Genomic DNA, 24,638 nt, shown 5'->3' on the forward strand with positions numbered 1-24,638 from the left:
TAATTGCTCCAATTTCTATACAAAAGAAATCAATTCAGTGACACAGCACCAAACATGTGAGCGTGATTGTTCTGTCATGTTAGGTAACAAAGGATGAAGATGGTGTGTGAATGAAATCCTATACAAAAATGAAAAAAAAGGGTAATATTTGGTCTCCCTTTTGCATGATTTTTGTAGATTTGAGGTTTTGTTTGAGACTTTTATGATTAATTTTCTGACTTTGGAGGATTAGGATCCTAATGAAGATTAGAAAAGAAAAGTGTATGAGAAAGTTATAATTAATAACTTTAAATATTAGTAGTTATTTTAATTTATAAAATAATTTCCAATTTAATTAAATAATAATTAATTATTTTGTTTTCTAAAATTTGTAAAGTAATTATAGTTTATGACTTTTATGTTATACAAAATCAGCTAAAATCATGTTACTGTAGTAAAACTTTTACGTATATAAAATATAAAGTAAAATTATATATATTTGACTATTTTTTGTATGAAGTTGTATGATTTATCTAAATTTATAATATTATTTTTTATGTTCAAATCACATGTATAAATAAAATAAATTTTCAGTATAAAACTAACATTTCATGAATGGTAATGTTGCTCCAAAATAGACTTCAATAATTAAATAATTATTGTACATGATTTCGACATAGATTACTAGGTATATAAGTTAATTGTGTTAAAAAAAATATAAAAAAATTGTTTTACTATAAATTTTTTTATATTTTTATATTTATTAATTTTTATTATAAAGATATAATGAGAATAACTTGGTTAAGATGGAGGGAGAACAAAAAATAATAGAAAATAAAAAAAATAAACATAATTTTAAACAACTACACAAAAAAGTAATAATGAATAATCATATTAATCTTCTTAACACATTGCATAATCAAAATTAACATATTTAAAAGTACTTTTTACCAAATAATTATATTTATTAAATATTTAAAAATAAAAATGTTAGAACAGGACCAATTTAAAAAAAAACATACTTAATTCTATTATTAGAAGTAGAGAAAAGACATCCTTTTCACTACAAATATTAGGGTGAAGTTTTTAAAAGTTCATTGATTTGATATTTTGGGGATTGATTTGATGTTTTGGAGACGGAGAGCTATTAATCATAAAGAGCGTGTGGTCACAACTTCTGGCAGTATATTTGACATCAATGACATCTTTCTTATCATATTTATTCATGTATCAAACTCACACCATGTATACCATCTCTGCCAATACTTTTCAACAATCATTCTCACCTTCAAACTTACTAATTTCTAGTTTACTTAACTTGTCTATTTAAAAACTAACATGTTGAAAAACACTCTACATAAAAGTATAATATTGTTAAAGATTAATCCCACTTGAACATTTGACTGAACTCTTTGATTATTTTGCTGCAAAAACATAAATGTAGAAAAGCATACTGATTACACAAATTTATATAAGTTGTTTGTATGCTATAGCAGATAGTTGAATGTATTTGAGAGAAATATTAGAAAATAAACTTATTTTTAGTCACTTTTATATATTATGAAAATAAATATATCTAATGAACGTGAAATCTACAAAGTGAACGTAAATATTAGTGAAAGATTGGAAATATAGTTAAAGGTACTTTTTGCATAAGTGAAGAAATATCTTGATGGATGCCTCCACGACACTATTTTCTTCAGTGTTGTGGTCCCCCAATCATAACCACCTGCACTCACTCACCTTTCAAAACTCCTATTCATTGGAACCTCACACACACACCACTATATTTATCTTTCCATCTTCACCATGCTAACTTATATTTCTTAAATGTTTTTGGCTTGGTTGCAGTGGCCGCTCTTCATTGATACAAACACTCCAACTAATTAAAACCACACTGTCTTACGGTGAAACTAAACAAAACAGAAGCAACTAAACTTTTTCAAAGGTCAAAAATTGCAAATGAAAATAGGATGCAGCAGAGACAAAACAAAAAATAGAAAAAAAACAGAGTTCATCAACAGCAGCACAAGATCCTTTCACACAACATCCAGAACATTTATAAGAAACAATGAAAAAAGATTGTACCGAGACTAATCAGTTCCAAGAGTTGTATTCGATCCTTGCGAAAAACTGGAGGCACGAACGCTGTATAAAACGCACCGCAGCTTTGGAAATGAGAAATGGAAAAGATGAAAATCAAATTTAAAAACTCAAATAGCAAAAAACGAAAATAAATACTTAATATAACAAAAACAGAGTGAGTAATGAACCTTCTATTCAGAGGAAGAATGGAGAAGCTGAAGATGATTTTTTAGGGCAAAAAGGAAGGGAAGAACAAAGGGAAGAACGGAGGGAAGAACGAAAACGTGAGAGAGCTGAAGGAGGAATCGTGAGCTGAAGAAAAGTGAGCTGAGGAAGAGGAAGAAATGTTTAAGAGTGAGAGAGGTGCTAAACTTTTGAATGAAAAAGTATTGGGGAAAGAAAAAATAAGAAAAAAAAAATTACTTTTGAGAAAACTTTAGAAACTTATCAGGGGTTTATGAAAACCCCATGTACTAATAGGGGTTCTTATAACCTCTTCTAAAAAACTGCCGGTAAAATTAATTTTTTGTGTAGTGTAGAGATAAATCTAAGTTGGTGAACATCATCTTCAAACAAGAAGAGCATGTGACATACGGAGACGACAACAAAGGAAGGATTCTTGGAAGAGGCTCTATAGGAGACAAGAGTATCTTGTTGATTCATGATGTTTTGTATGTGGAAGGACTAAAACACAACCTAATTAGCATTAGCCAACTGTGTGACAAGGGTTATCAAGTCATCTTCAAACCAAACTCTTGTGAAATTTGCCTTCCTAATTCAAAGGAAGTAATGTTGATTGGTAAAAGAATCAACAATGTCTATCTCTTAGATATCTCTTCTCCTTGTTCCATTGGTTGTCTTCTTTCTAAACATGATGAATCTTGGTTATGGCATAGAAGAATAGCTCACCTTCACATGAATTATTTGAACAAATTGATTTCAAAAGATCTTGTGATAGGGTTGCCCAAACTTAAGTTTGAGAAGGACCACATATGTGAAGCATGTCAAAAGGGGAAACAAATTAAAAATTCCTGCAAACTTAAAAATGTTGTTTCATCTTCAAAACCCCTTAAGCTGCTTCACATGGATTTGTTTGGCCCTTCAAGAACCATGAGTCTTGGTGGCAACTATTATGCTCTTGTTATTGTTGATGATTTTTCTAGGTACACATGGACGCTCTTCTTAGAATCAAAGAGTGATGCTTTCTTTGCCTTCAAAAAGCTTGTTAGAAGTTTACAAAGCACAAAAAACAACAGCATTGGCTCAATAAAGAGTGATCATGGAGGGGAATTTCAAAATGAGAAATTCATCAAATTCTGTGAGAAGACAGGGATCATGCACAATTTTTCTGCACCAAGAACTCCTCAACAGAATGGTGTTGTGGAAAGAAAAAAACAGATCTCTTGAAGAGTTAGCAAGAACCATGCTAAGTGAATCTTCCCTACCCAAATATTTTTGGACTGATGCTGTTAGTACCTCTTGTTATGTGTTGAATAGAGTACTAATAAGACAGAGAACGGGTCAGTGACTGACGTGTTGAAACTCAGGGGAGTTTTAACAAAGTCTTCAAAATGATTAAGAAGGCTGGTAGCAACTAGAGGTGGAACATTCAGTTCCGTCGACAGATTACAGAAGTACATGTACAGAGTTGAAGCGCAGGTGAACATTGTTTCGTGGCTTCAAGTGGGAGATTGTTGGGTACGAAGCTAAGACCAATTGGGTTGGGCTGACTAGACACCGTGTTTAGTGAGTGGGCTTAATCATTGTGTCCCCATTATAATTTCTATTTAAAGAGATCATTGTACTTGTAATTGGTGTGCAACAAGACAGAAATAAAACCTAATAGTTGCCTGTGTGGATGTAGGTTGCAGTTGGCGACCGACCCACGTTAAATCTTGTGTTGTTTATTTTATACAGTTGATTCTTGATTATGTGTATTGCTTTTGCATGCGTTTTTTCTCATCAGATTCATCCAAACCCCACCACGACGTGGGAGACACCAACTTTATGTTGGGTTCAATAGTGTCAAAGTTCAAGGGGGGGAGGGGGGGTGAATTGAGCTTTTAAAACTTTCGCATAGATTCAGTTTTTATCACAGTACAAAGAAAATAAATCGATTTATTTAACAACGAACAAATTTATTTTTATACTGCTTATGTACTTTAAGGCGTTTATCTCAGTTGAATGATTTTTTATTTTAAGATTGAGTTAGATGATTTGTAGGCAAAGTTCAAATTGATTTTCACAGGATAAAATCAGAGAGCTACAGCAGTTAATCACAACCTTTGAATACAAAATCAATGCTTGTTTTTAAAACAATTAACAGATTGAATTAACTTTCACAGAACATGAATTCCAATTATGTTTCACAACACATATAGATTTACACAGAAGTTCTTCAAAAGGTTTTCCAAAAAATCAAGAACAGTATACACGTACCCAGAAAGAACATATTCAAGCACAATTGAATAGATTTATTTCTTGACATATTAGTTTGATCAGCGATTATTGAGTGCAGAGATTAAGAGAGAATGAACACAAAACAATTATACTGGTTTACTCAAATGAGCTGCATCCAGTCTTCACCTAATCCAAGGTGAAATTCACTAAACCATAATTCAAAACAATTACAAAAGCCACTGTTCTTGAACCCTACAAGAACATGGCACACCTTGCTGAAAAACAGTATTCCAACACACACAACTCTTCAAGAAACCCTATCAAGAAGAGTTTACAACCACACTTTACAAGAAATTGAAGTATGAAACGAATAAACCTGATAGAGAATGCCGAAATCTACCTTAGACCAGTAGAACAGATTGCTCACACAGTGACAACACCTCTAACAAAGTCTTAGAACCAACCAAGAACAAGCACACTTTGTGGTTTGATAAATCTTTCAAGAACTCGTGTTAATCCTCTGAAATCTCTCATATCTCTGTTGTAAAAACCAGTTTTCTCAATTATGTCAACAACATTTTAAAGCCAGAACAAACTCTCTTTTTATAAGAAATGTTTTATAACAAACTTTCAAAAAATAGTTAAAGCTGTTACAAAAAGAACAGATTGAAAATAAAATGAACAGATTTATTTTCAAAGGCAGTGAAAGATTTTGTTATAAGTAGGAGACTTAGTCAAACACTCTAGTGCAAGGATAAAACTGTGAAAACCCATTTAAGAGAAACATGACACCAGACTAAAAAGAATCTATTCATTTACAGAAGAACAAATTTATTTTCAAAACGATAACAAGAACTCTATAACAAGTGAAACACTGTCATTTTGATGGAATGAAAACTTAGTTAAGATACTTGATGCATAAAACATGATTTTCAAAAACACTTAATCAAAGCATCAGTTTAAGAAAAGAATCTATTCATTTATAGAAGAACAGATTCATTTTCTATGCAGTAGAGGATATTTTGTAAAACATGTGAAAAACAGTTTCATAAAACTTGTGTTTGCTCTTATCACATGGTCAGGGGTTAAGAGGTGGGTTACCCAGCAGAAAGCCTACTTTAAACAACCTCTAATATATACCTAAGACATCCTTAAAGCAAATACAAATACTAAAGAAAAATTTCACATTTGGCTTCATCAAACACTTTGTCTTGAAGGGGCAACTTCCACCTTCAACACTTTACACCACAACCAACTTCAAGTTCCGCTACTGTTATGTCACCACCGATGGCAACACACGAAGCAGAATGCACATACTTATTCTTCTCACTCACTAGATGGCTACAATTCAAGTAAATCATGTGCTTCAAAAGACTATTCCAGTGACGACCAAATTGATTAGATTGGTATTGAGAGGTTAGGTATGGAGCCACGACGTCACCATGACAAGCATCAGTGAAATTGGATTTAGACAAGAAATAACGAGGAAAGGAGGAGCAACTTGGTTCTTCAACTCGCGGATAAACCACTCGGATTGTGAAATTATGGTATTGTATTAGCATTAAACTCAAAGTCTTCATCCATTTTATTTAGAAATTTGAATGGGTCAATAATTATTACCTTTAATTCTAGTTTTGAATGTCATTTATACTATGATTTTAAATGTAATTTATATAGGTTTCATGAGAGAGAAGGTAAAATTTGAAAAGTCTATTGTGAGACTATTTAGAGAGATTGTATTCTTATATGAAAAATAGCAGTGAAGTAAAAGTTATATTCTCTGTTCACAAATTGGTATTGAAGCTATGGTCAGTATAACCAATAATTTATCCCTGCCTCAATTAACAAAGATGGCCAATTATGACAATTGGAGCATCCAAATGAAATTCCTTATGGGATCCCAAGATTTTTGGGAGGTGGTTCAAGAAGGTTTTGAAGAACCAGAAAATACCACTGGGTACTCGGCAATCCAAAATAAAGTGTTGAAAGAGACACGATAGAAAGATAAGGCAGCTTTGTAGATGTTGTATCGAGCTGTTGACGAGGCAATCTTTGAGAAGATTGTTGGTGCATCCACTTCAAAGGAAGCATGGGACCTCTTGGAAAAGGTGTTCAAGGGTGCAGTCCAAGTTAAACAAATGCGTCTTCGAACTCGACGAGGTGAGTTGGAGGCCATGAAGATGAAGAATTGAGAAGACGTATCTAGTTACATCACTTGTGTGCAAACAGTAGCCAATCAACTTAAACGCCATGGAAAAACTCTCACACATGCAAGGGTCGTGGAGAAGATTCTTCGGTCATTAGCCGATGACTTTGAAAATGTTATATGTGCAATAGAGGAGTCAAGAAACGTGGAAGAGATGACCATTTATGATCTCGTGGATTCTCTTGAAGCAGATGAACAAAGAAAGATGAAAAAGAAATAAGAAGTCTTGGAGGAAGCCTTACAAACAAAGATGACCATCAAAGAAGACAAGGTGATGTACATGCAACATAATCGAGAAAGAGGACATGGACGTGGAGGTCGCGGTTTTCATCACAACGGAGGTCATGGTCATGGAAACAACAATGAAGAGATGGGACAAATGAACCAACAAAACTGGCATGGACAAGGTCATGATCGTGGTGTTGGTTCACATAATTCAAATGTTGAATGTTACAATTGCAACAAATATGGACACTATGCAAATGACTGCTATGCCAAGAAAACAGTGGAAGAAAATACAAATTTAGTGGAGGAAGATGAGACAAAAGATGAAGGAATTCTCATGATGGTCAATGAAGACGTCACTCTAGATAGTGACATGATATGATATCTAGACACTGGTGTTAGTAATCGTATGTATGGGCACAAACACCTATTTCTTGATATACAAGAGATAGAAAATGGACATGTATCTTTTGGAGACTCAACAAAAGTTTCAATCAAAGCTAGGGGAAAAATATGTTTTTCCCAAAAGGACGGAAAAGAAGGTACAATGGAGGACGTTTATTATGTACCCGATTTGAAGAATAATATTCTCAGTATGAAAGACCGGATTGTGCACTTGAAGGACAAAAATTAACGTGTTCTTGCAAATGTGGAGATGGTGAAGAATCGAATGTTTAAACTCAACTTAAAGAGTATATTGTCGGAGAAGTCTTTTTGTGATGAAAAAATTGAGCTTGAAGTTTTAAGAGCAAAATCAAGTAGTTTGGAACAATTATGCAATTTATCGACTAATGAAAAGCATAATCTTTTAAATGATATGAGTGTCCTGGTATCACAATTGGAGAGTGTTGAAGCAAAATTTCATAACCTAGAAAAAAGGTTTACAAAATTGGAAGAAAAATATGTTGATATGAAAGAAAAAGAAAGTAGAGTCAATCAAGTAGAAGAACTCCATTTGTTGCTTTTGGCACAAAAAGAAAAGGTGAATGAATTCTTATCCAAATTAAAATCCCCGTCTAATCATTATGTTCCAAGCTCATTGAAGCCAGAATCTTTCTTAAATCCTTTTAATTCAAAAGGTGAAAGTGGAGAAGATTTTGTTTGGAAAATTAAAAGTAATTCAATTCAAAATTTTGCATGGATTAGTGCAGTGAAGAAAACTATGGACACTACTGGAAAATATTGGAGGCAGTTGGCGTAAGGAAAAATATAAAATTGGAAGTTTGAGCGATGACAATCAGAGAAGCAATCTGAATGAAGAATAGGAAAGGTTTGAGTTTAAAGGGGAAATTTGTTACCATTAAACTCAAAGTCGACATTAGTTTTATTTAGAAATTTGAATGGATCAATAATTATTACCTTTAATTCTACTTTTGAATGTCATTTGTACTATCACTTTAAATGTAATTTATAGTATAAGTTTTATGAGAGAAGGTAAAATTTGAAAAGTCTATTGTGAAACTATTTAGAGAGATTGTATTCTCATATAAAAAATAGCCGTGAAGTAAAAATTATATTATCTATTCAGAAGTTAATTGTCTGCACATGATATTTTCCCGAGAACAAATACAACACGATAACATTATTTTCACAATCCAATTCGTACCATTATAAAAAAAACAACAATTTAGCATAATAGTACAACCGTGATAATAAAATGAAGAAGCAATAAAAACATCACGATTTTTCTCCTTCTTAAATATGTGAAAATATATCATATTAAAGTATAAATTTGAAGAAATTTAAAATTTGTTAACACATATTTTAAACTTCAAAATATAGAAGCAAGGAAGGGTAATACATACAAATCACATATTATAGATGAGAAAATGTTCAACAAAGTAAGGTGGATGAAAATAAATAACCATTCTACATAATCAAATGTTATTCTCTATTGCATTAATCAATTTCCAAAGAATAACTAGAAGAACAAGTAAATTCAGTTGCTATTGTTTGTTTAGAGTTTTCTGTCGCATCATATGGATATAAAGAAAAATTTGGAGGGATTTCCAATTTTTCAATGTCTCCTTCAAGCATTTCCACTACTTTGTTCATGGAGGGACGATCATCTGGATTCATTTGTATACACCAAAATGCAACTATGATCATCTTCTTTACTATTTTCTTTTCCTCCTCTGTGAAATCTCCCATTTCTTCCATTTCTATATCTTTCTCTTCTCTAATGTAATCATAAATCCAAGAGGGAAAATAAATTTGGCTTGAATGCTCTACATGGGAATTTAAGTTTTTCCTCCTGCTTGCCATCTCCATTAAAAGCATTCCAAAACTATAAACATCAGACTTATAGGATATTCTCCCAATATTTTTATAAAACAATTCTGGAGCCATGTATCCAATTGTTCCTCCTACTGTTGTCATGGTGACAATGCTATTATCTATCGGATATAACTTTGCCAATCCAAAATCAGAGACCTTTGGAATGAATTTATCATCAAGTAGAATATTATGGGGTTTTATATCAAAATGCAAAATTTGCATCTCACATCCATGGTGGAGATAAGCAATCCCACGAGCTACCCCAATTGCTATATTGTATATTTTGTCATAGCCAAATTCTATACTTTTATCTTTAGAAAATATAATTTTATCAAGAGATCCATTGGACATGAATTCATAAACAAGAGCATGTTTCGAACCTTCAACACAAAATCCAATTAATTGTACTACATTTTGATGATGTATTCTTCCAATGGTAGCAACTTCACTAATAAAGTCATGTCCTCTTCCTTTTGTTTTACTTAACATTTTTATAGCCACACAAGATCCACTAGACAACTTTCCCTTAAACACAGAGCCATAGCCTCCTTCACCCAATTTTTCCTTGAAACCGTTCACCATCTTCTTGATTTCCTTGTATGAGTATCTAATAGGCATCAAGTAATTATGTTCTAGATAATTTTCTATATTTTCATATATTGACAAATGCCTTTTCCTCCATTTGTATACCAAAAGCACAATAAGTAATGTCATCCCAAAAAAAAATCTAGCTGCCAAGAAAAATGGTAAAACATAGTGTCCTATGATAAAGGATACCATATCAAAGTAGTCAATTGCATCAAATCTTAGGTTTCCTTGTATTGTGCCCAACAGTACTGAAAATTAAATCAGAAATATAATTATATAAAGAATTATTAAGAATGAGATACGTAAGTGTAATGAAATATATGAATCTAATTCTTCTATTTGTCTACTAAAGTGAGTGAGGAGAGTGCATGCTAAAATATAACCTATGATATTAACAAATAAATAAAAAAGAAACTATATGAACATTTTAATTAATTTTGTAGTGTGTTATATGACTATTTGATTTTGTCATAATTTCAATGTTGAATTTTAATCAATTCTAAAGTGCACGATTCTAAGAGAGTGAAATGTGTTAGAGAGAGTTAGAGAGAGAGGGAGATGACAAATTTCTCGTTTTTCTTTTCTGACATGTGGAAATTTTTTCAAAGATGGGGCAGAGTGCTCAACGTTTTTATGCCTAGAAGATTAGATGCGAGAATCAAACGTTTTGGGTTTGTTAGGTTCCAATGTGTAAAGGATGTGGAGGTTCTGGAACGAAGGCTTGATTCAGTGTGGATTGGTTTATGGAAGGCTCAAGTCAATAAACCGAGGTACGAAAGGAGGGAGGTTCATATGAAAGAACGGGTTTCTTGGAAGTGTTCATCTGCTCTGAGGAAATTTTTGTATCAAAAGGTACAATTTCAAGGCGTCGACACTAAGGCGACCAAAAGCGGGAGTGTAAGCTATGCACAAGCGGTCAAGAATGGAGGCACGTCTGTTTCTCAAGAAGATATGGGTAAGGAGGATGTGGGTCAGGAGTCTCGAGTGCCTTTTTTCTTTGTTAAGTCAGAAGTTCCAAAATGGTTGGAACACAGTTATGTCGGGAGGTTATCTAAAGCGTCCGATATAAGGGTGGTGCAGGAGAGCTTTATTATGGGAGGTCTTAACTTTGTGCGCGTCTTGCTTTCCAGTTATACGGAGGGCTCGATAGAAAATATTTTAGAAGAACATAAGGAATGGTTGGACGACATTTTCGACTCAATTGTTCCTTGGGTTGAGTCCTTTGAGGTTACGAAAAAACTCGTGTGGATTCGCTGTAGAGGGATTCCTTTAAAGTTTTTGGAATACCCATTGCTTTGAGCTCGTAGGATCTCTGGTAGGGACACTTTTGGAAGTAGATGAAGAAACTGTCTCACGGGAGGTGTTGGAATATGCCAGATTCCATATCAGGATTCCGGAAGGGGCAAAGATTAACTTGGCTAAAGACGTGAAAATTAATGGTATTGTTTACCAAGTCGCTTATGAAGAAGAAAGTTGTTCAAATATCTCTCAGGTTGAGTGCGCTCATTGTAGGTGGGGTAGCGCGTCGGAGGAGGAATCGCAGCTGGGTAGGGAGGGCAGTGTAGGAGATGATTGTTATGCCTCGGATCGTTCTGAAGATGGCGGAGGGGGCGGTGCTTTGAGCAGGAAGGAAGAGTCCGCGCATTTTTCGACATCGGTGGAAGGGAGAGAAAAGGTTGGCGCATGTGTGGGTGTAACTATGGAGAATAATCATGCAAACAACTTTTTTAATCATCCATTGGGAAGTTTAGGCGGCTCTTGGGAAAAGAAGGAGAGAAATTCTGAAGTAATTAAAGAGTTAGGTGTTGAGGTATTTAAGGAGTTAGGTGATACAATATTTAATGAGATGCCCAAAAGTCTGGAGGGGTCCATAGGGGGTGATGCGGACTGCATTGGGGTGTGACCAGAAGATTCAATCTGTGTTGGGCCTGCCTTGGCCCACTCTCGTGAAGCAAGTTGGGTGAGTGAAACGTTGGGCTTAGGCCTTTCTCCAGACTGGGAAAATTTGGTTGGTATCGCAATTAGGGTTCCTATGGATGGCGACAGGTTGGGAGATAGCGACACAGAGGGGTTGCCGACACTCTGGACAACGAAGGCGGCGTAGGCGTTGATGTTGGCAGCGGAGACGTCGACGACGACAACGTTGTTCTCGGTGACGGGGAGGGTTTTGATGGCCGCTCTGGTGTTGACGGCTCTTCCCCTTGGATTGCGGTTCCCTCCTCCGCAAGTGTGGTGGTGCGCGATATGGAAGCGGAAGCGACATCGCTGCCGCCGTAGGGAGGCGCAGTTGATGTCGTTGCTGGCCGTGGGGAGCAAGGTGGTAGCGACATGGGTTTGGCAACGCCACTGGATAGAAAGTCGTGCGGTGACGCCGACGACAAAGGGGCACAACACGTCGACGTGGAGCAGGCAAAGGCAGTCGCGATGGGGCTTGGAAAGGGTGGCAGATCAAATGTGCGATGAAATAGGGCCTCTTTCCAAGTAAAACGTAAGGCTCTTTTAGCCTAAAGGAAGCTAGACAGGTGTGTGGGTTTGGTTGGCCTTAACCTCAAACCTTTTCTGGGTAAAATTATCACGTCCTCAATACGAAGAAAGGTTTCGTCTAATTCCTCGGCGGACTCAGGGACAGAGAGTAGTAATCCTTTTATCTCTGAAAGTGCTCTTAAAAATTGCAATAGGCTGTTTTGGATGAAAAATGAAACGTCAGATTCTAGTAAGATATGGAATAACGGGAAGGAGATGGGTTTTTTGGTTTACGGAGAACAAAATGAGGTTCTCCATTCATTGAAGGATATAGAAGACCGGGATTCTAGGAGAAGGAAGGAGATTAAGATAATTAGCATGAATATTAGGGGTTAGGGCTAGTGTCAAAAGAATATATCTAAAAGAGTTAATTCAGGTGGAACAAGTAGGTATGGTTTGTTTGCAGGAGAGAAAGTGTTATGAGTTCAGAGAGGAGAATTGTTTTCGTTTGTGGGGGCTCTAATGATATCAGTTGGGTTGAAAATGGAGTGAGTGATAACGTTGGTGGGAATATTACAATGTGGAGAAAGAGTAACTTTCAGTTGTTGAGATCCTTTAACGGGAAATATTTTTCGGTTATTGAAGGGGTTTAGAAGGTTGGAGCTAGAGTGCAAGTAATAATTGTGAATGTTTATTGTCAGGGGTCACTAAAGGATAAAAAGGTATTATGAGATGAGATTTGTGAAATGACGGAGAATCAGTCAAACTGAGTATGGTGTGTTGTTGGGGACTTTAACGTTGTTTGGATGAAGGAGGAAAGAAAGAGTTTGGTTTCCACGTCAGATTACAGCAGGGAAAGCAGGGAATTCAATAATTTTATCGAAAGGTCTGAATTGTTGGATATCCCGATGGTTGGCAGGAAATTCACCTGGTATAAACCAAACGACACAGTAAAAAGCAGGATTGATAGGGTGTTGGTTTCCAAGGAATGGCTGGATATTTGACCAAATAGTAAACAGTATGTCTCTAGCAGATCGGTATCAGATCATTGTGCTTTGGTAATTAAAGATGTTTGTTCTGATTGGGGACCGAAACAATTTAAAAGCTTAGATGTCTGGCAGAAAGATGGCAGGTTCAAAGATTTTGTACGAAACAAGTGGATCAATTATGAAGTGCATGGAAGAGGGTTGTTTGTTTTTAAGGAAAAATAGAAGTTGCTGAAACAAGAATTAAGAGTCTGGAACCGTGATGTATTCGGGAATGTCATTAACATTGGGAAAGAACTAAAAGAGAAGATTCAATTTTTTGGATGATCGGGATGATGAAGATACACTTGACGAGACTGGTAGGGGGGAGAGGAGGAGTTTGTTTGCCGAACATAGCAAACATTTGTTCAAGCAAGAAGCTTTGTATTTTCAGAAAGCTCGTCAAAAGTGGCTACAACAAGGGGACTTAAACACTAAGTATTTTCATTCTTCTGTTGCGTGGAGAAGGGTAAGGAACAACTTCAATGGTATGCCTATTGATGGCCAGTGGTGTGAGGACAAGGATGTGGTTAAAGATAAAGTCAGGGATTTCTTCAAAAAAAAGATTTGAAGATGTTTTTGGGCCTCAGGTTAGGTCGGATAATGTTTGTTTTAACTCTATTTCGGAATCAGATAATGAGATGTTGGTTGGTCCTTTTTCTGAAGAGGAGGTTAAGAACGCGATTTGGAGCTGTGACAGTTCGACGAGTCCTGGCCCAGATGGTTTTAATTTCAGTTTCATTAAACATAATTGGGAGGTGATTAAGAAGGATATTCTTTTGGCTGTTGAGGATTTTGCTTGCTCTGGTTCTTGGTCTAGGGGATCAAATGCTTCCTTTATTTGTTTGATTCCTAAGTCTGATAACTCTCGGTCGCTTGGGGATTTCAAACCTATCTCTTTGGTTGGCTATTTGTACAAGATTGTTTCTAAACTTCTTTCCCTAAGGTTGAAAAAGGTGCTAAGTGAGATCATTGATTCAAGACAATCAACTTTTCTCGAAGGTCGGGGTTTATTGGACAATGTTCTCGTCGCAAATGAGGTGCTTGAGGAGGCCAAGAGAGCAAAGAAGAGTTGTATTTTCTTCAAGGTTGATTACGAGAAAGCCTATGATTTAGTGAAGTGGGAGTTTATTTACTACATGTTAGGAAGGCTTGGTTTCTGTGATAAGTGGATCCCTTGGATTAGATCTTGCCTTGAATCCGCATCGAAATCAGTTCTTGTTAACGGAAGTCCAACAAAAGAATTTTCCCCGTCAAAGGGTTTGAGGCAGGGTGATCCTCTCGCACCTTTCCTGTTTCTGATTGTGGCAGAAGGTCTGGCCGGAGTTTCTAGGAATGCTGAGTCGCTAGGAATGATAGACAGTTTGGAAGTAGGGGGTAAGAAGGTTAGAGTTAATATGTTGCAATACGCAGATGATACTCTTTTCTTTTGTCATGTGAACTCTAAAAGTGTGTTCAATGTTAAGGCAATGTTAAATTGCTTTGAGCTTGCTTCGGGTTTGAAGGTGAATTTTTTGAAAAGCAGAATTGGTGGAGTAGGGTCGATGCGTTTTCTATTCGGGGTTTTGCAGCAATTCTTAATTGTGATACTATGAAAGTTCCTTTTAAATATTTGGGTTTGTCAGTTGGTGGTTGTCACAAGAGGGAAGCTTTTTGGGATGGTGTGTTGGATAGAATCAGCTCCAGACTGGGGAGATGGAAAGGTAGGATTTTGTCTATGGCTGGAAGGATTTTGTCTTATCAAGTCAGTTCTTTCGTCTATTCCCTTGTTCTATATGTCGATGTTTAGGTTACTTGCAGGAGTGATGAAGAAGATTGAGGGTATTCAGAGGAACTTTCTTTTGGGATGGGGTTCCGAGGGGAGGAAGATCGCTTAGGTTTCTTGGAAAAAGGTCTGTGAGACGAAGGGAGAGGGAGGACTCGGTGTGATCAATGTCAAGGATTTCAATTTGGCTTTGCTCAGTAAATGGATTTGGCGGTTGGGGTCTAATGAAGGGGGTTTGTAGGAGGAGGTTCTAGAATCTAAATATGGCAGCTGGAGGAATTTGAAAGAGGACAAAGGTGGCTATTATGATTCCCTTTGGTGGAAAGATTTGAGAAGGATCTAACATCTTGAGAAGTGGGACAACAATTTCGGAGATTGTTTAAAATGGGAGGTTGGTAACGGAAAGAATATTAGGTTCTGGGAAGACCAGTGGACTAGTAATAAGGATTTGAAGTCTATTTTCCCAAGGCTTTTTTTGTTATTCACTAAGAAAGAAGCGTTGTTGGATAATTGTGGTTACAAGACAAATTTTGGGTGGGAGTGGTCTTTGGGGTGGAGAAGAAATCTTTTTGATTGGGAGCAAGTACAACTAAAGAAGCTCCTTGAGGAAGTGCACAACTTGTGCCCTGTCTTGGAGAAAGCTGACAGGTGGATTTGGATAAAAGATTTAAGTCACGGGTTCTCTGTTAGTTATGCTTATATGATTCTAAGAGGTGGTAGAGGATAGGAGTGGTCTGGGTTGTTTAATTTCTTTTGGAGGATTAGGGCTTTGCCCTCGGCCCAGTTGACCGCGTGGAGAGTGCTGGGAAATAAGATTGCAACCAAGGTTAATTTACTCAGACGCAGGGTTGCGGTTAGAAATAGTTTGTGCAGTTTTTGCGGGGAAAAAGAGGAGGAATATTTTCATTTGTTTTTCTACTGTAGGTTATCTTCGTTGACGTGGAACCTTTGTTTTGCGTGGTTAGGTATTACGACAGTTGTTCCTTTTCATGCTTTTTCACACTTTTTGTAGTTTAGGTTGAGTAATGCTCCGGAGTCGGTAAATCTTGGCTTGGGTAATATTTGGATAGCAATGGTCAGTGAAATATGGCATCATAGAAATAAGATAGTTTTTAATGAGGGAGTTCTAGACTTGTCTAAAAAAATTTCTCTGCCTCAGTTGAAGGTTTGGGCTTGGCTCACATCTAAATTTCCCTCAACTAGTTTTTCATTTTTTGATTGGTATCTTGCCCCTTTGGTTTGTTTGTATTCGCTTTAGTGGGATGTCGGAGGAAGTTTTTGTCAAGTTTTGTCAGGTTATGTCAGGAGCTGCTCTGTTTTTTAGATGGTTCAAAGGTGTTTTGCAGTTAGGCTGCTCATACCTTTTTGTATAAGGGTTGAATCACCCTGAAGTGGTCCTTGTGTATATATATTCTTGATTGCTGATAAAAAAAGTGAGTGAAATGTAGTTTTTTAATATTCAAAGTTTTTTATTAGGTGAAATGGTAGAGACACTAATGTAAAAGACTCATTTACGACAATACAATTACAACGCCTTTACATATAGACATTGTCCTTAAAAAAGTAGTAATATTTTTAAATTAAATTGGTGTAAAACAACAGTTATTAATAAAGCTGTCGTTTTCCATTAAACGCTTTTGTGTAAAACGGCGGCTAAGACTAGTAGTCATCATTTTACATAAAAGCGTTTTGTCTAAAATCATGGCTTTAGATCATAATCTAAATTACCTTCTACAATGATATAGTAAAAAACTGGTATATAACAAATATTATTTCTAGCATAAAGAAGAGAGGAACTCACTGAAGAAAACATTCTCCAAAAAATCTGCAAGAAAAATATGATTGAATGAGTAAATAGCGTGAAAAATTGTTTGGTCAGGAAATTAATTAGCATCACATATAATAAGTAATATATTTGTTAAAATAAAACAGAAATGTGGTTTGTAAAATTTGATACTAACATTTGTTGGCAATAACATTAAAGGAGAAGTAATTTTGCTTTTAACTTATATCAATAAATTTGAAAGAGGAGACAAATACAAATCCATAAATATGATGTTTGAATATTCAATTATATATCTTTAGAGTTAATTAATTATATAAAAGTATATAATTGAATATTGAAACATCAAAATCAATTCATGTTATGATGCACAAAGCACAGGTAATTTAAGAGACGCTTACATGCTGGATAAGGTAGCAGCTGTGACCATATCCCTCTACCTGAAAATAAAAGAAAATATGATTTTCAGAATTCCTTTTACCACTCCGAGACCAAGAATACTGCATAATGCCATAAAGGTTATACCCATTAACAATTTTCAATTATTATTATTATTATTTGAATTAATAGAATTGCTTGGACATATCTCAAATTAGTTTTAGCAAAAGACAGATGATACATATTGGTGATAATTGGTAAATATAATGAAAATTGAAGAAATATAAACATTGACAAAGAAACTAAAGGAGATATATAAGGTTTCCTGTAATTAAAAATATTAATTTAAGTTGAATTTGAATTCCTTTACCACACCGAACTAGCCGTATTCCAAATATATCTGGGCATAAGAGCGCGCATTGAAGGTTAAGGCTGGAAGTGTTGAAAGAGCACACGTCATAAGGTGACTCTTGACATTGATCGTCACAGGCAAATTGCAACCACGACATCTCAAATCCATAAAGTAGCGCTCTGTTCATATCAGTGTAGGAAGATTCGTCCAAACCCCACCAAGACGTCGGAGACACCAGCTTTACACCACAACCAACTTCAAGTTCCGCTGCTGTTATGTCACCACCGATGGCATAAATGTGGCCTTTCGACTGCCACTTCACACACGGAGCAGCATTCACGTACTTATTCTTCTCACTCACTGGATGGCTACAATTCAAGTAAATTATGTGCTTCCAAAGACTCTTCTCGTAATTACTCAATTCATCAGAGATTTGGTATTGAGAGGTTAGGTATGGAGCCACGGCATGACCATGATAAGCATCAGTGAAATTGGATTTAGACAAGAAATAGCGAGGAAGGGAGGAGCAACTTGGTTCTTCAACTCCCGGGTCAACCACTCGGATTGTGAAATTATGGTAGTTGATTGCCTGCACATGATATTTTCCCGAGAACAAATACAGCACGGTAACATTATTTTCACAATCCAGTTCGTACCTGCTGTCGCCGCAGTGTATTGGATCACGTTTCAATCTGAATGGCCGACTTATGTTTGTGATTTTCCCGCAAGAAGAAGTGGGGCAATCCATAGTTTTCTCTCGCTCATGCGTAGCACATATTTGTTGGACTACAAACAGCAAGAACATCACCAATAACACCATCTCTCTCCACATGACCATGGTTGGAGGCTTTGGATTAAGTCTTCGACCATGGGATTGTTTGTTTGGCAATATTTAAAATTTCAATTGCAGGCTTAGATTTTTTACCAGGAAGCTCTCTATCTGGATTTCTACACTTACGATGAAATTAACAAATATAATAAAAACTGCAGTGCGATTCCATATGGATCACACTTTTTCCCTTTAAGAAAGTTGTGCAATAACATTTAAAAGTTAACAAACGCGGACTTGGATTGACTTTGACCGTGATTCCTCTCCGAATTCCTAGATTGAAGGCAACAAACAAAAATATAAAAATCGTGTAAACATAAAGGAAAATCCGTGGTCTGTGTCTTTCCTGCCTGTAATCACGTTCTTTACCCAAAAGAAAACCAACCACTGCAGTAGTGCCCTTCCAAGTTGATACAATATTGATCACGTTGTCCGCATGTACAGTATTTTTCTCTTTCAAAAGTTTTGCGATGATATTTAAAAGTTAAAACGCGGACTTACGCTGACTTTCACCGCAGTTTCTCTCTGGATTCCTGAACTGAATGTAATAGACAAAAAATTGTTAACTGTGTAAACATATATTGAAAACGCTACGAGTCTGGTTCTCAAACATAAGCTTCTTATTGCAGAAGAAAACAAACTCTTGCACTTGAGACTTAAGATGGCAACCTTTACGTAATTGAATTCACATCTTACATAACCCTTTTGAGCCAGAAACTTTTGTTATTAGTATTGCACTATATTTTCCTAAACATTGACATATTTAAGAAAGAAGAATATAGATGCAATATATAAAAAATGGAATGGTTAGTTGTTTTAAAGTTTAAATATTTGAGTTGGTTGGAAATAGAAAGAATTTATTTCTATTATTCTTAAAAAAAGTTTATGTTGAAATTATGAATAAGTAGAAATAAAATGAGGAAAAGTGTTGAATATAAAGAAAATGGTGATTAGATAGCACATATGTACTTTAATATGATTGTAGGTATGTTCTTCTTCTTTTAAATGTTCATTTTGTTATCTGAAAAATCAATATATTTTGGAAACCCAAACTCATTATAACCCTCTAAAAGATCTTAAGATTCATGTTTTTTTAATATGATTGTGATGAAAAGATGAAATGAAAAGCAACTGTTATTTGTTAGGATCTAGTGAAAATAGAGAGAAACACTTACCTTGAGAATATAAGAAGAAATTCCTTGATGAATTTTCATTTTATTGTTTTGGTTTTATCTTAGAAGTTGATTGTATCTATATCTTTCTATATTTAAAATTGGAAGCACCATAAGTTTCTAATTCAATATGTTGACAAATGTCATTTTTCAGTAATATTTCTTATTAAAAGATAAGCACTTATGGTTTTTTATTGATAAAATAGATATAATTCAATCCTTAATTTAGGAATTTAAAGCTTTTTACATATTTTGTGATTATAAGATGAATGAGAATGATTTATTTCCAAATTTATGTTAATTTCGAAATTCTAGGGGAAAATGGAGATGAAAGGGCTAAAGGAGAATGAACAAGATGAAAAGGAAAAGTTGAAACATTGGAAACTCGCTCAAAACTCGTCCAAGCAAGTTTACTTCAGAGGAACTCGCCCAAGCGAGTCCACCCTAGTGAAGTTGGGCATTTTCTCGTCAAACTCACTTAAGCAAGTAATAACTCGCTTAAGCGAGATGTCACTTAGCCCAAGTCCAACTGGGTTTAATAGGAAGCATGAGGCATAACCCTAGACATCATTTGGGATAATAGAAAGAGATAGAAAACCCTAGAGGAGGTAGCCATCAAGGAGAAACATCTTGGATTTTCTTTTCTTGCTTTCCATGCTTGTAATGACCAACATGAGTGTATAATTCTTCCCTTTGAGATTGAGATTAATCTATTTAAACTTTTATGTGTTGAGGTTATATTTATCTGTAATATTTCATTTATTGATTGATAATTGGTATTATCATTTTATTCTCAAAAGCTTGAATTATTCATGATTTTGATCCTTAGATTTCACTCGAAAGTACTTCTAAAAATATGACCTAAATGATAATGTTTAACATATTTGAATGCTAGGAATAGATTTGAAATGTTAATTGTTTTATAACATATGTTCGTAATGATAAGGAGTTTTTATAAATATGCGAGGAATTGATATTTAGGAGATTGTCTTAATAATTTTGAATACGAGTAATCGATATAAATAATTTTTATATGTGCATAAATATCAATCAAGACTGAATATTATAATCTTTTGTAAAAATACAGACAAGTGATAAGGATCAACCCCAATCCCACTTTTTCCAATTGAATCACACAAATCTTTTACTTTGCTTTGTTTACATTCTTGAAATTTTATCATACAGAACAAACTTTCCAACAAAATTTTACATATTATTTTCTATTTACACTAGTGCATAAATTTTAAAAGATCCCGACTATTTTTTATTTAAGACTATGGCTTTATAGCCACATTTGTTGTACACGTAGTCGTAAATACAAGAGATAAGAATGTGGCTAAATAGCCGCCTTCTTAAATACCATTAATAAATGCGGTTATGGTAAATAACTGCATTCTTATTTAATTTTATGCAGTTATTTACCCTAGCCGCATTTATAAATGGTATTTAAGAAGACAACTATTTAGCTGCAATCTTAAATATCATTTATAAATGCGGCTATAGTAAATAACTGCATTCTTATTTAATTTTTTTTATAAAAAATTAAAACTCTAAACCCTAAACCCTAAGGCAACAACGACAGAGGCAGTAGCAACAAAGCAATGGTGACCTTCATCAATACAAGAAAACAAACAAATAAGAGAAACAAAACAAATATATAAACCAATGGTGAAAAAGAAAGAGAGCTCGAAACGTACTTAAAATAGCACAAAGAAGACAATGAAGGGTCGCAGAAGACGAGAGGAAGCACGAGAGCAAAAACATAAGAGAAAACGAAGCGTAAGAGAACCCTTCGTCAATGCAAGAAAACAAACAAATAAATGAAACGAAAAAAATTTATAAACCATTGACGAAGAAGAAAGAGAGTTGATCGAAACGAACTTACAATGGCACGAGAACACACCAGAGCAGAAACAGAGAGAAAAGGCGAAGTGCCAAGAAGAAAGAAACTATGAAAGCGTAAGTGACACGCTTCAGAATTAGGGTAAAAAGTGATTTAAGAAGGCGATTATTTGTAATAGCAGCATCAAGCGCTTGATTTAAGAATGCGGCTATTTGTAATAGTCACATCTTAAATCAAAGCGCTTGATTTAAGAATGTGGCTATTACAAATAGCTGCCTTCTTAAATCAAGTTAATTTCAAAAATGTCACCGTGTTTTGAAAGACAACGTCTAACCCTAAAATCACATTAAATAATGGGTCATTTTTTAAACTTTTGTACTAGTGTTAGTGAATATTATACTTGAGAATTCAATTGTTCTTTGTAGATTCGATATTCGTTTTTATGGATAAATTTATTACTTCTGACATGGTATATTTATCGTAAAATAGTCATCAACGTACAACTTCAATGAAGATAATCTCTGTAAGTGAAGAAGTATAACTTTTTTCAAGGTTGCTTATACTTTTGTAAACTTTTAGTAATCAAATCTTTGATTGAGATTTGTTTACTTTGAATGTGCAAATCAAGTGGTTCTTTATTTTTTTCATAAAACAAAGAAAATTATATTTGATTTGTTTGCGTTGAAGAGAACTTAATCATGGTTATTGATTGATATTCTCATACTTATAGAGTAGAATTTTCTTCTTGTTACTGTTTTTACTCACTTTTCTTTTAAATTATGTTTCTAGCTATTTCATTTGTTTCAATTTAGATTTAATACATGGTTAATGCAATTCTAGTTTCAGTTTTCAACTATACACTATTGTTTTCTTATTTTCGTCAATTTTCTTTTTGAGTTAGTTTGTTGTAATTCTACTTTTTAGTTTCTTGTTTCTTTCATATGCGCATTTCATTTTAACTTCTTAATATGGTTTCAGTTGCAGTATCAATCATATAGTTTTTCAATTTTTTAGAATTGGTAGTTAATTAAGTATTTCAATTAATTCAATTTGTTAGGTTTTACATTTTTTCCAGTTATTTTTGTAATTACATTATTTCAATTTTGCTTTTCAATTCTAGTAATTTTATTTCATTCCTTCAATTCTTGCTGTTACATTCCTGTTATGCACTCCTCAATTTACATTTCAACAATTCAATTTCCTTACAATTTCATTTTTTTGTCTTATTGATTTTCCATACACTACAGTGGTTATCAAAGACAACTTACACAGTCAGATCAACATATAAGAGATTAAGAAGTGGTAATAGAGATTGTTTCTAGAAGATAAAGGCATTACCAACAACCCAACACTTTGCAAGACAATTATTAATTAATAAAGTGGCGACACTGAATAATCTACAAAGAAGGAGTGTGGACGTAAGATGTCAAGCATCCTTCGTGTTTGCTATTAATGATGAAAATTTTGAAGCTCACTTAATTTTCATCTGTGAGGTTGGGGATCGGTTTTGTATACCACACTAGGATAGATGTGCATTTCTGTTAATTTGAACACCCTGCAATTAGTTATAAGGATAACAGAGTATGGAATAACATTATCTTTAGGAATTTGAGAGTTGATTAAGAGGAAATCTTTGTTCGAGCACAAGTCAAATAATGAGCCTGGATTACAAATAGATATTTAAATACAAAAAATTCTCATATTTTGATTGGTGTATGAGTCCATTAACATGTGTATAAGACTTAGAAAAAATGTATGTAATGTCATTTGAGGGATTCAAGGTTGGAAAAGCCTTAATGAAGATCAATTGCTTTAATTTACTCATGTTAGTTTCTATATGACACTAGAAGAAAATCGCGAATTATATATAGATTATTACGCACGGATCAAAATCCGTATATAAAGTTAACATTATATACGAATTTTTACATACATATTTTATTATTCCGTATGCAAATAGATATTACACGGATTTTTTTCGTATGTAATTTTGGCACCATGAAGCGAAAATTAAATTATGTATGTAAATAGGTATTACATTTGGATTTTTCTGTATGTAAATGACAGATAATTACATACTGGCTATATCAATATGTAACTTTGGCACCATGAAGCGGAAACCAAGTTTCATCAGTGATCAAAGAAACTTTAACCACTACACCAGACAATTTTTTTTGTATTATTATGATTTTTATTATACTTATTATTAATAATATAATTTTTATTATTATTATTATTATAATTTTTATTATTATTATAATTTTTATTATTATTATTAATATAATAATAATAATTATTATTAATATAATTTTTATAATTATTATTAATAATAATAAGTATAAATTATATTAATAATAAGTATAATAAAAATCATAATATGACCAAAGAACTTGTCTGATCTAGTGGTGATTTTGGTTTTTCTTGTAGTGTGAGTAGTTTCTCTACTAAAGAACTTTGAGTTGTATGATCTACAAGTATATTGTTAGTATTTTGAATAACTAACGATTAAATTTGAACTGCTTTTAGGACATACAAATCTGGTTTGGGCCTATAAAGTAACAATTCTCAAACTATAAGGTCGATAGTCTTTTATTTATTTTTAATGCAGATAATGTATCCAACCAACAAACTCATATGAATGTTTACAAGTATGGGCAAACACAAGGAAAAATATGAGGAATGGCATATGGCTACAGGGGAGCATAAAGAAACAAGACATTGGAAGTAGTTACTGCAATTTTTATCAAGTATCAAGAAATCTTAATTGAAGGATATTTGTTGTTGTGATGTTGTTTGTATGAACATAAGATCCTGTTTGTTATCACATGACTGTCATCACAACGAACAACGACTGGTCATATATGTAGGAATTTTGCTAGATATTATGATGCTTTTATATGCTTATATGTGTAGTTTTGGATGGTTTAATTCTTCTTATGAGTGTTTAGGTTGTTACCTATGGTTTTATGGTATGGTCATTGGTGAGTATTTAGTTACCTTTTGTAAATATTTTAGACTTTTGTATATGCTTGAATAGCCCAAGTACTCCATTCATCTATATATTATTTTTTTTATAAAAAAACAACGATTTAGCATAATAGTACAACTCCTGATAATAAAATGAAGAAGCAATAAAAACATCACGATTTCTCTCCTTCTTAAATATGTGAATATGATTACTCAGATTAAAGTATAAATTTGAACTAATTTAAAATTTGATAACACATATTTTAAACTTCAAAATATAAAAGCAAGGAAGGGTAATACA

At 34.1% G+C, this 24,638-nt stretch overlaps 1 protein-coding gene across 1 annotated transcript; it reads right to left on the reverse strand.

Moving 5' to 3' along the window:
• Positions 1-8,690: 8,690 nt before the first annotated feature.
• Positions 8,691-19,088, reverse strand: LOC137826206 (LEAF RUST 10 DISEASE-RESISTANCE LOCUS RECEPTOR-LIKE PROTEIN KINASE-like 2.4). The gene is made up of 4 exons (XM_068632091.2): positions 17,545-19,088; positions 17,198-17,236; positions 16,815-16,838; positions 8,691-10,008 (listed from the first exon to the last, which is right to left on the reverse strand). Exons 1-4 carry the CDS (start codon positions 18,362-18,364, stop codon positions 8,795-8,797), a joined length of 2,097 nt encoding a protein of 698 aa, XP_068488192.1. The 5' UTR covers positions 18,365-19,088; the 3' UTR covers positions 8,691-8,794.
• Between the last annotated feature and the right edge of the window lie 5,550 nt (positions 19,089-24,638).

Source organism: Phaseolus vulgaris, chromosome 8, assembly GCF_051622355.1.
Source record: "Phaseolus vulgaris cultivar YP4 chromosome 8, ASM5162235v1, whole genome shotgun sequence".
In the NCBI taxonomy this organism is placed as follows: domain Eukaryota; kingdom Viridiplantae; phylum Streptophyta; class Magnoliopsida; order Fabales; family Fabaceae; genus Phaseolus; species Phaseolus vulgaris.

What these genes read in the sequence shown, in the direction of transcription:
- LOC137826206 (XM_068632091.2), bottom strand. Translation starts at nt 18,364, where the DNA reads ATGGTCATGTGGAGAGAGATGGTGTTATTGGTGATGTTCTTGCTGTTT. An exon ending in AATACGGCTAGTTCGGTGTG is followed by an intron (nt 17,237 to 17,544) that starts GTAAAGGAATTC and finishes TTTTATTTTCAG; the next exon opens with GTAGAGGGATATGGTCACAG. An exon ending in TTTGGAGAATGTTTTCTTCA is followed by an intron (nt 10,009 to 16,814) that starts GTGAGTTCCTCT and finishes TTTAATTTTCAG; the next exon opens with TACTGTTGGGCACAATACAA.